This window comes from Centroberyx gerrardi, chromosome 12 (assembly GCF_048128805.1).
Source record: "Centroberyx gerrardi isolate f3 chromosome 12, fCenGer3.hap1.cur.20231027, whole genome shotgun sequence".
Classification (NCBI taxonomy): domain Eukaryota; kingdom Metazoa; phylum Chordata; class Actinopteri; order Beryciformes; family Berycidae; genus Centroberyx; species Centroberyx gerrardi.
In genome coordinates, this window is record NC_136008.1 from 20,846,918 (window position 1) to 20,860,937 (window position 14,020).

General features: G+C 42.9%; 1 protein-coding gene across 1 annotated transcript; it reads left to right on the forward strand.

Moving 5' to 3' along the window:
• Positions 1-1,322: 1,322 nt before the first annotated feature.
• tpbg (trophoblast glycoprotein) lies at positions 1,323-4,737 on the forward strand. The gene has a single exon (XM_071902425.2). It carries the CDS (start codon positions 1,745-1,747, stop codon positions 2,888-2,890), a length of 1,146 nt encoding a protein of 381 aa, XP_071758526.2. The 5' UTR covers positions 1,323-1,744; the 3' UTR covers positions 2,891-4,737.
• The last annotated feature ends 9,283 nt before the right edge of the window (positions 4,738-14,020 follow it).

Consider the following 14,020-nt stretch of genomic DNA (forward strand, 5'->3'; position numbering starts at 1 on the left):
GGAGTTCCTAAACCTCTTCATGTCAAAGACCAGATCAGTATGCTTCAGTTTAGACCCTCGACCCTTTGATAAAGGTTTTTCATCCAGATGTAGCATTTCAAATTCAAATGACTTTATTAACTTTATAAGAAATTTGTCTGAACTTTTACTTTCACTAAATCTTCTTTATAGTAGTGTTATCTGCTCTGAGCCAGAAAATAAACCCTAATCCAAATCATCATGGGGCTATCCTCACAGTCACCTCTCCTATTATTCTGAATTCTTCCTCTGCGGGGTTGACAAACCTCTGGGGGATGGGAGTTTTGTAGAAGGTCTAATGATCCCATCCAAGGACAAAGGATTTTAAAAGCCCAAGGAATTGTGGTTCCTCTAAGTGCTTTGCATCCATGGCAAATAATAGGTTCAGGGAAATATGTAATGTGACATAACCTGTGGATCAAATGATTAATGTCTTTCCCACACCAGTTTTTCTCTGCTTCTCAATTCCTTTAGGTTAAAAAGGAAGAGACTATTTATGATGTGGCTGGCAGAGTGTTTTTCCCGCTGAGACTAAAACTTATCAAATGCCATTTGGGCTGAATAGGTAATGACTTTGTGTTGTAGAATTGGATTGGGTGTCAAATCTTATAATAGGCCTATAGATCAAACTGGTTAACCCATGGGGCTCCCAGACACTTTCCTGTCAAGGTCTCCCAAACAGATTAGACCTATGAGGCCCTATTTGATAAGACTTTATCCTAAGAAACCCCATCAGAGAAGATTTTTGTGGTTGATTATTTTTTAGTATAACTGTGTTGCTGCAGGCTGGGAGATAACAGTGGGGAGAGTGAAACCTCTGATCAGAAGAGACATTCCTATAACATTGTATAATAAATTGCCTTATCTTCAAATGAGTAGTAGTGAAATTGAACTATTCTTCATTTTGCTGGGGACCTCATGGAGCCCCCTTCAGGGACCCCTGGGGGTTCCACTTTGGAAATCACTGGGTTAACCCATGGGCCACAATCTCATATCGACACTAAAGAAGTGCAACTGGCGCACACCAATGCATTTTAGGAGCACCAGTTGCGATGTGCGCTTGTTTATGTTTAACAGTGATGTTTATTTTTTAGATCAATGGACGAGTAAAAACACAGCGAAACGAAGCCATGGGCGCATAGCATGACCATAACTAGAAACACCGTGGACCGAACGCAGTCTGTAAAAGTTTACTGTTCAACCCCCTTTTGCTGAAAATGGTTTAGTCCCTCCTTCCACTGTTCTGCACCGTGGCACTGTGTCTGGACTATTCCTCTAGTCTCTCCCACCGTCTTTACAGAGTGGCAAGCTGAAGTGCGCACATCACGTATAGCACCCTTGGGAGACAAGGATTATTGTTTCTTTCGGAACCATTAAGTAAGTTGTTAACCGTCTTCAAAGCCGACTCGGACGCGTTTGTTTCCTCGGGACTGGGAAAATATCGAATACATTCTTCATAGCCGCGGGTTTGGAAAACAAACATTGGCACGAAGAGGATAACTTATCCTCATGGAAATGTAGACCGATAAGGATGGTTTGGGGCTAATTTTATGGCGTTTGAGTCGGAAGTGGGAGTAGTTTTAAAAAGGATAAAGGGGGAAGAAAGAGCTGGAAAAGTTTCCCTCGTTCCGTGCGGAAGAACAAGGCGGTGACTGGGTTGGGTTGTTGCAAAGCAATCTTTACGCACAGTCTTTTCGTCAGATTTATAGAAACCAAGAGAGTTAAGATGCGCCTGTTGAGCACGTCGTGCGGGTGTAAACGTGGAGAAATCCGAGACAGGACAAAGAACTTGGGTCTGATGCATGTATTGTTCCTCCTTGCTGTCGTTTTGTCCTGTCAGGGCTGTCCGGACAAATGCTTGTGCTCCGCACAAACTGTGAAATGCCAAAACCAGGACTTGAACGCGATTCCGCATTCATTACCGGCCAATACTAAATTCCTGTTCGTCACAGGAAACAACATTTCTCGTATCAGTGCGGAATCTTTCCCAACCAGCCTGGAACTGTTGACAGATCTCTATCTCAATGGGAATGAGATGGAGTCTGTGGGTGCAATGGTATTTGATAACCTGCCAAGCCTTGTGCGGCTGGACTTGAGCAACAACAAAATCCAGCGCCTCAGTGCTAGAGCTTTCCCTGATGACAATAAACTGCAGGTCTTCAACCTCAGCAGGTCTTTCCTCAACCATTCCTTCGTGGACGCGGTGCTGAGCGTCCTACAGAACGGAAACCTGCTCCAGCTCACAAGCTTGGACCTGTCCAACAACGACCTTGTGGTTCTCCCGGACGGCCTGTTCTCGGGCCTCTCCAAGCTCACCAACCTCAGCCTGCAGAACAACTCCATCATCTCCATCCAGAACGAGACGCTGAAGGTGCCGTCGCTGCGGGACCTGGACTTGAGGGACAACAGCCTGAGGGAGCTGCCCAACGCCACGCTGGCAGAGTTCAGCCTCAAGCCCGGCCTCCAGGTTCGCCTGGACGGGAATCCCTGGCGCTGCGACTGCTTCATCGAGGACCTGGTGGCGTGGCTGAAGAGCACGGATCAGGTGGTGGACGCGCTGAACCTGACCTGCACAGACCCGGCAGGCCTGAGGAACCAGCCCCTGCTGCAGGTAGACCATTCTCAGCTGGAGTGCAACTATTCAGGCGACATGAAGGGCGTGCTGGAGACTTCGTATGTCTTCCTGGGGCTGGTGCTGGCCCTGATCGGCGTCATATTCCTGCTGGTCCTCTACCTGAACAGAAAGGGCATCAAGCGGTGGATGTACAACATCCGCGATGCGTGCAGGGACCACATGGAGGGGTACCATTACAGGTATGAGATCAACTCTGACCCGCGGTTGGCCAACCTGAGCATCAACTCGGACGTTTGAGCGAGGGGATGGGACACTGTCTGGGACCCCACAGTGAGACGTTACATGACTTTCTACTATTAAGATTTGCATGAGAGTCTTCCTCCTCTCTTCCCCCCCGCCCCCCACCCCCCACCCCCCCCCTTCCCCCATGATGCTGTTCAGATTTGACATCCGTCATGGCACCTAAGTAGCCCCCTATCACGACCTCCATTCAACCACTGGCGCATGTCCTGTACCCGGCAGCTGTGATGTCAATTTCTCTTTTTCCATGTACTGAAACATTGCATGGACAATGAATCAAGGCAATGGGCTTTTGGGGGCTTGGAATGTGTGATATGTACTATTTTTACTTTCCCTAAAGGATAAACAGATGGAGTACGTTGACTTTTAAGTAAGAAGGCAAAGAATATCTGGCAAGAATACATCCTGCTGGCTATTGCACCCCTTCTCGTTATGCCTCTACTGCAGAGAATTGCTATACTGCTTGTTTATTAGTCTATTTTTATTATGTGATTTTGTGATATAGGCCTTCTTTGAATGATTATAGTGCACATTACATAGTTTTGCATTTAGTAGGTGGATGTGATTTCTCTTTTTTTTTTTTTCTTCCATGAAGGTATTCAGCTAAATAAAATGCCTCTGGATTGCTGATCTCTCTCTTGACTGAGGTCCTTTAATCTCCAGTCTGAGGAATGTGAACCAAAGGCTTTGGCGGAGGAGTTCAGGGCCACACACACACACCATAAGTGCACACTCACCGCTGCTTCAGACACAGCACAGATGCCCGGGGGGAATGCCATGACGTGCGTAAGCCATATCATCACAAAGACTAAACCTACTCCACATGTCAGTCAACTCAACACTACACACTGTGAAACCTTAGCGCCTTTGCCACCTGGTAGATGCTTCCAAACCTCCCAGCCATCCCCACCTCCACCTACAACCACAGTTTAAGTGCTAGTTTGAAGTTCAGAAGTGATTTGCTGCAGTAGAGGAGAAAGTGAAGTTGAACAGAGGACATAATGTCTGAATTGCAATGGGCTTCTATCTGCAGATCTATAGGTGATGAGAGCAGCCAACTGTTATCTCCCGTCCAATTTACTTCCCGCTGTGATTCTGATAAAAATCCTTGGCTCCACTGTCAAATACCCGAAATAGTAATGTTTCTGAGCTGCAGCCAGTGGGCAGGTTTTGCATCCAACAACCCCAACCAATAGATTTACTGTAAGCATTCCAATGTACTGTACCAGTGCAAACAGCTGCGAAACTGGAAAAGATGAACGCCGTTTCGTGACAAATGCAAATGAAGGCAAACTGAACCCGAGATTCTCGTGGGGCACAAGGAGGTATTATGGAAATGAGCTCAAGCAGCTTTGCTTTTCATGTGACCCTGTTTTAGGGAGCCGGCGTCGCAGAAGAAGTGTTTTCCCTCACTGCTAATACTCAACTGTCAATTACTGTTTTTTTGGGGGTTTTTTTTCATGCCGTCCAGCGTAGTATGGATAAATAATTAATGTGTGGTATTCCTTTGAAAAATATACCATGCGCGTATTGTATAGCGCTCTTCGCTAATGAGAATGTTTGTCACTGTTTTTACACAGAAATGACTACGAACTCCCTCGGCCTTTTGAAGACCACCTAGAGATAACAACCTCCCTCTCCCTCCCCCTCTCTCACACACACACACTCTCAGCATCTCTAACAACTGCCCTTACATAGCCTGCAGCCACATGTAATTTGTACCATAACAACATTGCTCAGACTCTGACTTCCCTCCCAGTTTGCCAGGCCTGTATGTAGCACCAACACAATATGCCTTTATTATGTGTTATGAGATATCTTCAGTTTTTATTTTTTCGAATGAGCGAACAATGACTTTATTTTTAGGGGCGAGAGTGAGGGATATGTGTTTAGGCCCCATTTCAGTATCATAAAAGAATAAAAAGTGAATTCATTCTTGCCAAGCCAGCATCAGCAGTCGCTGTAATCTTGATTGTCTCTTTGAAATCAGAGGAAGGGAAGTGATGTGTAACACTATCTGTTTGGTCCGGGGCTCCGGCTGGTGTTAATGTCCTGTACGTCTCCTGACAAACACAGCAGCCTCCGACTTGTCTCTGTGGGCTGAGGATGTGCCGTCACGCCTGTAGTTTCACACTTGCTTCTTGGAAATCTCCCGGGAGTCATATGCTCAAAAACAGCATGGCTGAGCCCGCAGATAGGAAGGAGGATATCTTCATGCCCGGTTGTCCCTAATCTGCCAGGCATTTTTTTGCTAGGTATTATACTACTACGTATTACTACGTATTATTCTGATTGGTGTGATGATGTGTTGCTCAGGTTGCTGATGACGATAGCATCATTTCTGACTCGCTCGTTTTACAGGTGATTTATCGTTGATTCCAGCCTGCTAAAGCAGCTCGAGCCAAAAGGTAGTTATGTTATTTCCATAATGGGGCTTTGTAATTGTATGGAGGTTCATTTTGTAAATGGATAGGCTCACTCCACACACACACACACACACACACACGCAATTCCCCAAGGTGAGGTCTCCTTACCTCTCTGTCCCAGGTGGGAGGTACAGGTGCAGGCTGCTTACACCCTAATGTTTCCACAGAGACCATCGCAGAGAGTCCTCCTCACACACTCGGCTTTCGGCAGATTCATATTAACAAGTGATTTCCCCCAGCCACACCTCCAGCCACGCTTGGCAGAGCAGGTGTAATTACAATGAAAAAAAAATGCATGTGAGAGAGCGGACTTGGAAGGGGGGGGGGGGGGGGGGGCGAACGGTTGAGGCGGAGAAGAATCAAAGTGATGGGACCGGGGAGCGCAACACCCTCTCTGACTCACCCAGTGGCCCTTTTGTGCTTGTTAAAACCGGTCTCCTAACAGCTTCCATGTCTAGATAGCTGGTGGTTGACTTATGGTGTCAACCCGGGTCCAGAAAGACAGGAGTGAGTCTCGGGCTCCCTGAGCTCTTTTAGCCGTCGACTAAAGCCCACTTTCAGACAGAAGAAGGCCCGATGTTTGTTCTTGTCACTAAAAAAGGCCTTGTTAAGGATACTGGGAGCACTAGGATTCAGACTTCTAACCCCTCTTCGTCAACATTTTTCTTTCTCCTCCACTATCTGACCTACTCAGGCCTATATACCATGTTACAGACAGCAACTTTACTATTCCCTGGTAATGCAAGCTACCCTGTTATTATCTCGTAGCCCACATCTGAACAGACCCCCAGGGTTAGAGCAATGTATTGGGACAATATTGGCCTTAAAAAATGTGCATGGTCCAGTCAGTGTTGTCCACCTCTGATGTGATGGATATGGTGCAGCTTGTCTGATTAAATTTTTACTGTGTAATTGATCAGTGTTAAACTGGTTGTCTATGGGAAGCCCTTAATTGATTCGAATGCGGCATTTTGATTAGATTTCTCACAACTATGCAGGAATATATTTTTAGTATTGTTATCCTGGGTTTCAATAGAGAGTTTTTTGTGGTCTAAATTCTGTTTCAGAGGCTTTTCCTCCCAGCCAAGAATACAATTCTTGGAGAAACACTGAACACTTCAAAGTTTTTGGCATGAAATTCATAGTATTCTGTTACATCACCACACGGTCATCTTGGCAGGAAAATAACAGGTGATTATAATAAATTAACAGGTGATTACAATCAAATGACAAACACAGCCAGTGAGCTGTGTGTATTGTAAAGCGCCATATTGGTAGGAAATGCATCTGACATCATGGGAATACTATGAATTGGTCAAATTGGAAGATACTGAATATTGGCACAAAATATCAGCAGTTTCAATCCAAAAATGTCAGGATCGGTATCGGCTTACAAAACCCCATACGGGTCGAGCTCTACCCCCCCAGCCCAACCCCCCTCGCTCTGCACACACAGACACTGTACCCTGCTCACGGCCATGTTTGTTGAGCCACGTTTAATATGCCAGTGCTCTTTCCTAGTGTTGAGAGACTGACTGGCAGGTTATCAGATTGCCAGAGTGCCGTAATTACATTCACCGCACTGCACTGGTCTGCTGCTCCACAAACACCTGGCAAGTCGCCCCAGCCGCTGACCTTTCCCTGGAAAAAAACAGGCTCTGTAAATGGCGGTCACATGGGCCACGCTTTGTAGACTGAAATCAAGATAAAATTTCTCCATGATTTGTAACAAAGCAACAGAAATTCACTGAATCTCCTTGATATGGTGGGATGCAATCCAGGCACTGTGGCTCCTAATGTGGTTACGCCAGTTCTGCATCTGTATATTGGGCATCGGTGGCCCGGGCTCCTCAGTATCACCCACACACACACACACACACACACACCGCCCCCCACCGCCACCGCCTCCCTCCACATGAGATGCCTCGTCCTCTCTAATGTGGATTTATGATGCCACACATGAGTGTGTTGTGGCAGCCCGCCTCCTGTTGAGCCATGTTGGGCTTAATGAACAAGCGTCCTGCTAAACGAAGACGGATCTGGGCTGACAGCGCCGCGGCCTCTGCCATGCAGCATCTGCCACATGTGCTTGAGGGACAGATACAGGGAAATGGAAAGATGGGAGAGATCATGAGGCGGATGCAGTATCATGGGTCAGGTTAAGAAATTGGGCAACTTTTTTTTTTTTTTTACAAAATATATTCTGAACTTGTAAAAGGCAAAAAAGAGAAGGCAAGGCAAAAAAAAAACACAGTCGAACATATAAAATGTCAAAAATAAAAACATACTGAGGATGACCTTTATGAGTAAGAGATAGTGTTGCCAGTACTGAGGGTCAGGTGAGGTCGTTGGTGGTTTTTTACAAAATGTTGAATAACTGCATGATAGCTGAGGATGTAAAATGTTAATAACATACTGACCTTTACTGAGTGACCTTTACTCTTGGAAGACTTTAGACATTAGATTTATTCGTTTCAAAAGGATGTGTTTTTTTTGTGCTTTTTTTATGTTATGAAATTTGCATAAGATTGAGTATTCCCTTTAAAGGAGTATTTGCCTTTTGGTCAAATTACCTGTTAAGTGATGAGAACATGGACTCCAAAATCATCCTTGTGTCCCCGGTAGATCATTGGCTCTAGTGCTCCATGCTAACACTTTAGCATACACTGTGCTGAGTGACAGCAAAGGGGAAACCACTCACAGACTGGCCAGAGGTGGCACTCGAGGCACATTAAGTCCTTAATGAAATGGTGTCAATGAAGAATTTGTACAAAATCATAAATTATAACTAGTTGAAGTCATTTTTGTGGGTGAGGGGTGGGGGGTCCTTTACTTTTTCACAGAGTGTCCTCATAGATGCTATTGCCTGGTCTTTGTGCCAGGTGATGTCACCACCTGTTGTACTCGATAGAAGGTGACGTCACCTGGCTAAAAGACCAGCCAATAGTAGATGGCAGATGAGCAGTTCAGTACCCTACTTTTCACCATTAGGTGTCAGGCTTCACTACAGATTTGGGTGGGTTTAGTTACTCTTTAAAATATCATATTCATATAAATTATACCGTAATTATTGGGAAAATAGCATTTTTATTTATTATTTTTATTTTTATTTATCTAACCCTAACCTTAACCCTAACCCATGAATGACAGTGTCTGTGCTTCACTAGTGTATGTGCTGAAACTGATTTATGGCTTTCAAGCAAAACGCTTGATCAAGCTAGAAAGTACTACAAATTCTTACCCTCAAATGTACTAGAACTATTGAACAATGTCAATGAAAGTTTGTTAAGAAGGGAAATTTAAATTTTTTTGAGGAATAAAATTTCTATTTACAAGCTGCTGACAATGTTGTTGTAAACAACACTTCCACATTGATTTTTACATTTGAGACCACTTGGCCAATTAGCGCTGGTTAGCTTTAATGCTATAATTGTCTGTAATTGGCCATGCAAGCTATGGTATTTGGTTGGGTTTGAGTTCATTCCAAAACCACAAAAACATCAGGGTCTGATAGCTGCATCTTCACATGAATTGGCATTTTAACTATGTAGCTCCATTTACACTTATTGTGCCAGGGCCGGAGTGGCAAATCCCCTCTCCATTTTAGAATATCTCTGGTGATAATAGACTTCATGCTAACACTTCAGCATACACTATGTTGAGTGATAATAGGCCACTAGCATTATCTCAGAAGTGAGAAAATGAGAACAGCTCCAACGCTAAATGGTACCTGTAAGTAATCTTAAAGGTTCCATATTATTCAGTTTTCATGATTTTGTTTTCAAATTTGCTATGACTCAGGATGTTTGCAAATAAATGTTGTTTAACAAAAGGGTATATTTTGAAAATGCAGTAACTTTACATTTAACCACTCAAACAAAATACATTAGTAAATATATCTTCATCAAATACCTTTGATCATATATGCATATAAATGGGGAAATTGTAACTGTCATAATAAGGGACCTTTAAATGATGTGGTTTGATTCATCTGAAGCCTGGAGCCTTTACTCCTTTAGTTTGGTTTGTTTGGGCAGGTGAGAACGACGCCATTTGACCTCATGCTCATATTCAACTATTTCTTTGTGAGCTCTTAGCTGGTAAGACCACCAGAGAAGTTGAATAAAGCCTATGAGTATATTTAAGTGCAGCATGATTTGCTAACGTCAGTCACCAGAATAAACTTGTCTTGATGCCCCCCCACCAAAAAGTATGATAATGTTGCAGGATGACAGGTCAACAAAACCAGTTACCTGTCCTTTTGATCGGTTCGTTTGCAATGAGGCAGTGTGAACTCTAGACGAACTAGATGCAAAGTGCAGCAATGTCTCTTTTTCCGGCATGATTCAGACCAAAGAAAAACTATAGGTGTGATCGCACCCTTAATGAATTTGATCCCGACCTGCTTCTTCTAACCTCCGTAACATATGGGGCAAGAGCAGCGTTTCTGTTACATTTCAAACCACAGGAGACTGATTAATGCGTGGACGTATGTGACTCCTGAGAGGTGCAAGTGTCTGGTGACCTACATGTCTCCAGTATATCTGATGCCTGTCTCAGCCGTCAAGCACTCTCTCGTTTGTGTGAGGCGTTGAAGTGTTTTTACACTAATTTGTTTCTTAAATGAGTTGATATCCTGGCAGGCATGCTGAGAAGATTGCCGGCCTTGAGCCTTTACATCTAGTCATCTTAGATTACAAATAGCATCACCCAAAACAGGCTTGAAAATGCTCAGGGCTTTGTCTTTGGGCTCAGTGATTCATTTACTAAACTAAGCTAAATATTCATTGAGTTGCATGTGCATTTGCTTTTGGTTATGTTATATGTTTGCTCAGTTAATTAGAAAAATAATAAAATACAAATTCAGAACACCATCAGGATGAGCTAGTGTGGCGTTTATCATCACCATCCATCCAAGCTGATAAGCCATGAATTATGGGAGTGTAAATGATCGAACTACCATTGGTCCAAGACCTTGGTATTAAAATGAATGATGCTTGTGACTTACACATTTTTACAACGGGAAAACAAAAAAAGAACTGTGCTTGGAGTAAAAGAGACAGGGAATCCATTTTTAAATTACCAAGGCTCCGCTACGTTGCTGACACTTTAAACTGGTATTATCTCATCAGACTCAATAGTCTGGAAACTATGAGCTTGACCAGATGATACCTTTAACCGCGGGCTCATGGAAACATTGTCTCTCAGCGTGTTGCCCTAGTACCCTGATCCACCATCTGTCTGTTTATGCCAGGTTCTCAGCGAAGCCACACAGCTCCGGGTGAGCAGGTCAGCAGACAGTTGCCATTTTGGTTCTGGTTACAATGCCAGAACACAGAGTGCTTACCCACAGTCACGTTTTGTTTAGGATGTGTGAAGCTGTGTTGTCTGCAGCCCTATCCGCAATCTTAGTGTGTACTGTCTATATTATCAATGCAGTAAGTTTATCTATCTATAAAAGCAAGTATGTGAGACTAGTTTGCAATTATGAAGTGACTTTATTAAGATGCTGCCATTGCTATGATGTTTATTTATGATTGAGGGTTCTCACAGGAATGCCCCATCTATTGTACAATAATGTATGTCTGCTTTCTACTCTTGACCTTGTTTTTGTGTTATATTTGATATACTGTATTCAGAGATTTAATTCAATGATTTTTGTAATTACATTTTTTAGTCTTTTCTCTTTTTTAGTAACGGAGAACAAAGTCGTATTTGAAACATGTAAAATATAGTATAATTTTAACTACATAAGGCAGTATCCATTATTTGAATGAAGAACTGATAACTGTAATGCAGTGCTGTTTCTGTTGCAGATTCACCTTTAATAAAGGTTCAATGATGGAGATTTGAACTTGAAACACATTGCATAGCTGCATGTATATAAGCCTTCTTTGTGTTCGTCCCTTGCTTACTTATGTGCTTTTGTTCATTTGTGTGCTTTTTTGTAGCATTCAATTTCACTTTTTGTATTCAAGGAATTCAATCTGTCTATTTTTTTTTTATTTATCTTTGGGTTACCTTGGAAGACCTTTCCTCACTGTTTTTGATGTGGATATATAAAATAGGTGTGGCCCATGAGACTACTGGTTTGACGTTGGACTATTTCCTTTTGAAGCGCTTCACAACTTTTACTTTGTTCTCTCTTTTATGTGATTTTGACTGTATTTTGATTTTATACATTATTTTTCCTCTGACTGACCCTATTCTGACTTTATACTCTGTTATATACTGTTGGATCGCAGCTCTTATGTTTGTCTTGATGCTGCTTTCTCAGCCAGGTCTCCCTTGAAGAAGAAATTCCAGAGACTAACCTGGTCCAGGAAAGGTTAAATAATAAGGGCATGTAATAAAAGGGATCATATAGTAATTGTTCTTCTGGCGACTCCAGCCTCCCTCAGCAACAGACACTTCCAGCCTGGCATGTTAACATAAGATTTCTGTGTGGACACAATCCAACCCAAACACTGCTGAAGCGTCTGTGTATTTCTTCTGCTCTTGCTGTCTATCCATTCAACAAGGGGCCACCAGTGAGAGCAAGACCAATGAGCCTCCAGAGCCATTTTTTTCGTTTCATGTCAAAATAAGCCCTGGCAGATTTAGTGACAGATGTTTTACGTCTGGGAAAGCTAGAATGGGTTGCCAGACTCATATAATCTGTGGTGTAGAGGAGAGGGAAGAATGAAACTGGTTTAGAGAGGAGAAACTGTCTGTCATACTACTATAAGAAATAGCCTCAGGTCTATTGGGGAAATCATCTTGGTTGCTGTCTGTGCTTCGTGCGCAGTTTCTTTCCAATTTTGTAGTATACCTGTGTGAGGAAAAAAAGAAAAAGAAAAGAACAGAAGACACTGGGAGTGGAAATAGTGCCTTCACTAGCCAGCTGACTGTCATAATGTGACTGAATATTATATGCCACACACTGAGTGCTGAGCACTTTACACCACAGGAGGTAAAATGGAGAAAGGTTTTGATTGCAAAATGAGTTAAGGATTATTTTTTTCTTTTTGCAAAGCTACAGTTCAAAGCGTAGATGATCAATAAAAAAACAGAATTTCAAACAAAGCAATGTAGCAAAAATAATGTAAAAAGTTCTCAAGATAGAGCAGAGCAGCGAGGCATTTTAAATCTCTAAATATAACTTGCTGAGGCAAGCACTCTAATAATCGTGATGATGTATTTAGTACAGCCTGGCATTCCTCTTTGAGGCTGTTGTGCGAGGCCGCCTGGTCAGCAGGGAACGATATTAAACGGCTGGTAATATGATGTAGATCAGTGGAGGGTGTCACAGTGAGTAATGACCTCAGCAACACAGCAGCAAGGCACCAGGGGAAGAGACAGGCGAGAGGAGCTCTATCACACCGTCCAGCTTTGCTTTTACAAGGTCAGATGGTGCAAATCCTATTTAAAAACATGTATTTCTTTCCCCCCAAATTAGAATGCTCAGCGGGCCTTCAAGAGGCAGCGTAACAAGGTCCACACAGAATATGAAAGCTGTGTCCCGCCATTAATCTGTTGCCACAAGAGGTGTTGAACTGGACATCGTTCCTCGGGCTGCAGCACACAGCGGAAACAGAAATTTGTTATGTCGCCTTAAATCATCCGGGGCGAGTTTCCCAATAACGAATGATCTTGAAAACTCACAACATGCTTCATGCACAGTTTCAAGACTTGAACTGCTTGAAGACATTACAGGTCAATCAAAGGAATAATCAATTTCCTGAGCTGAGAGCATAACAAGTCGATTGAAGGATTATCAATCAAAAATTTTAAATCAGATATAGATTGTAGCCTACAACAATGCACTTCGTCTTGTCGCAGGTCGATTTTGAATGTAAGCACTATTTAAATACACAAGTAACATATACTGCAATTTGATTCCTTTTATCACCTATAACATAGGTGACTGTATATATAGGCACAGAGTACTCTAACCTTATTTCTTATGACATTGCAGTCTACTGCTGTGTGGCGCAGCATGAGCCAAATGTTTCAGCACTCAACTGACTCTTTTCATTTGCGATATGAAATTAAAATTGATTGTTATTAATTAATTTAATGTCAGCAAACTGCACCTACTCCAACATCCTTGAGCCTCATGCCTTGCTCATCTTAGGGTATTAATGTAGACTTTGATGTACCCTAATAATAAATACATTGGTGAAAGAGTTTTATTATTATTTATTTTCACAATAAGGGTTGAGGCAAAAAGAAAAAGCCTCTAATACTTTGATGTGGTGATTCGCAACTTATTTATACCAATAGCTTAGGTAAGACTGCGGCCTGTGCTGCTGGATCTTGCCTTCATGGGACCTGTAAAGAAATAAATGAAATCTCACGCCTACTGCCAGATTGTCGTGAAAGAATGAGAGATTTCGTGTACTACTTGAGTTACGGGGTTCCAGGAAATGAACGAATGTCTTGAAGAACTGCTTCAAGAAGCTCTTAGCGCTATGACACCTTTTGGGAAATCCACCCCTGACTGTTCACAGCTCCTTACACCAGGCAGCCAGATCGGATAACCAGTGCCTCCCTGTTCATGTAGATGTACACTATTTGCATTTCATTCTTCTCTTCATGAATATCTCACAGCTGATCTTACACGCTGTTTACCCTGGATGATGAGGGTCCAAGGCTGTCCAAGAGGAGGGTTCAGTTTGAAACAACATGACCTCTCACCCTGTTACCGCTCCATATGTGT

Coding starts and splice junctions, on each gene's coding strand:
- tpbg (XM_071902425.2), top strand. CDS start 1,745: ATGCGCCTGTTGAGCACGTCGTGCGGGTGTAAACGTGGAGAAATCCGA.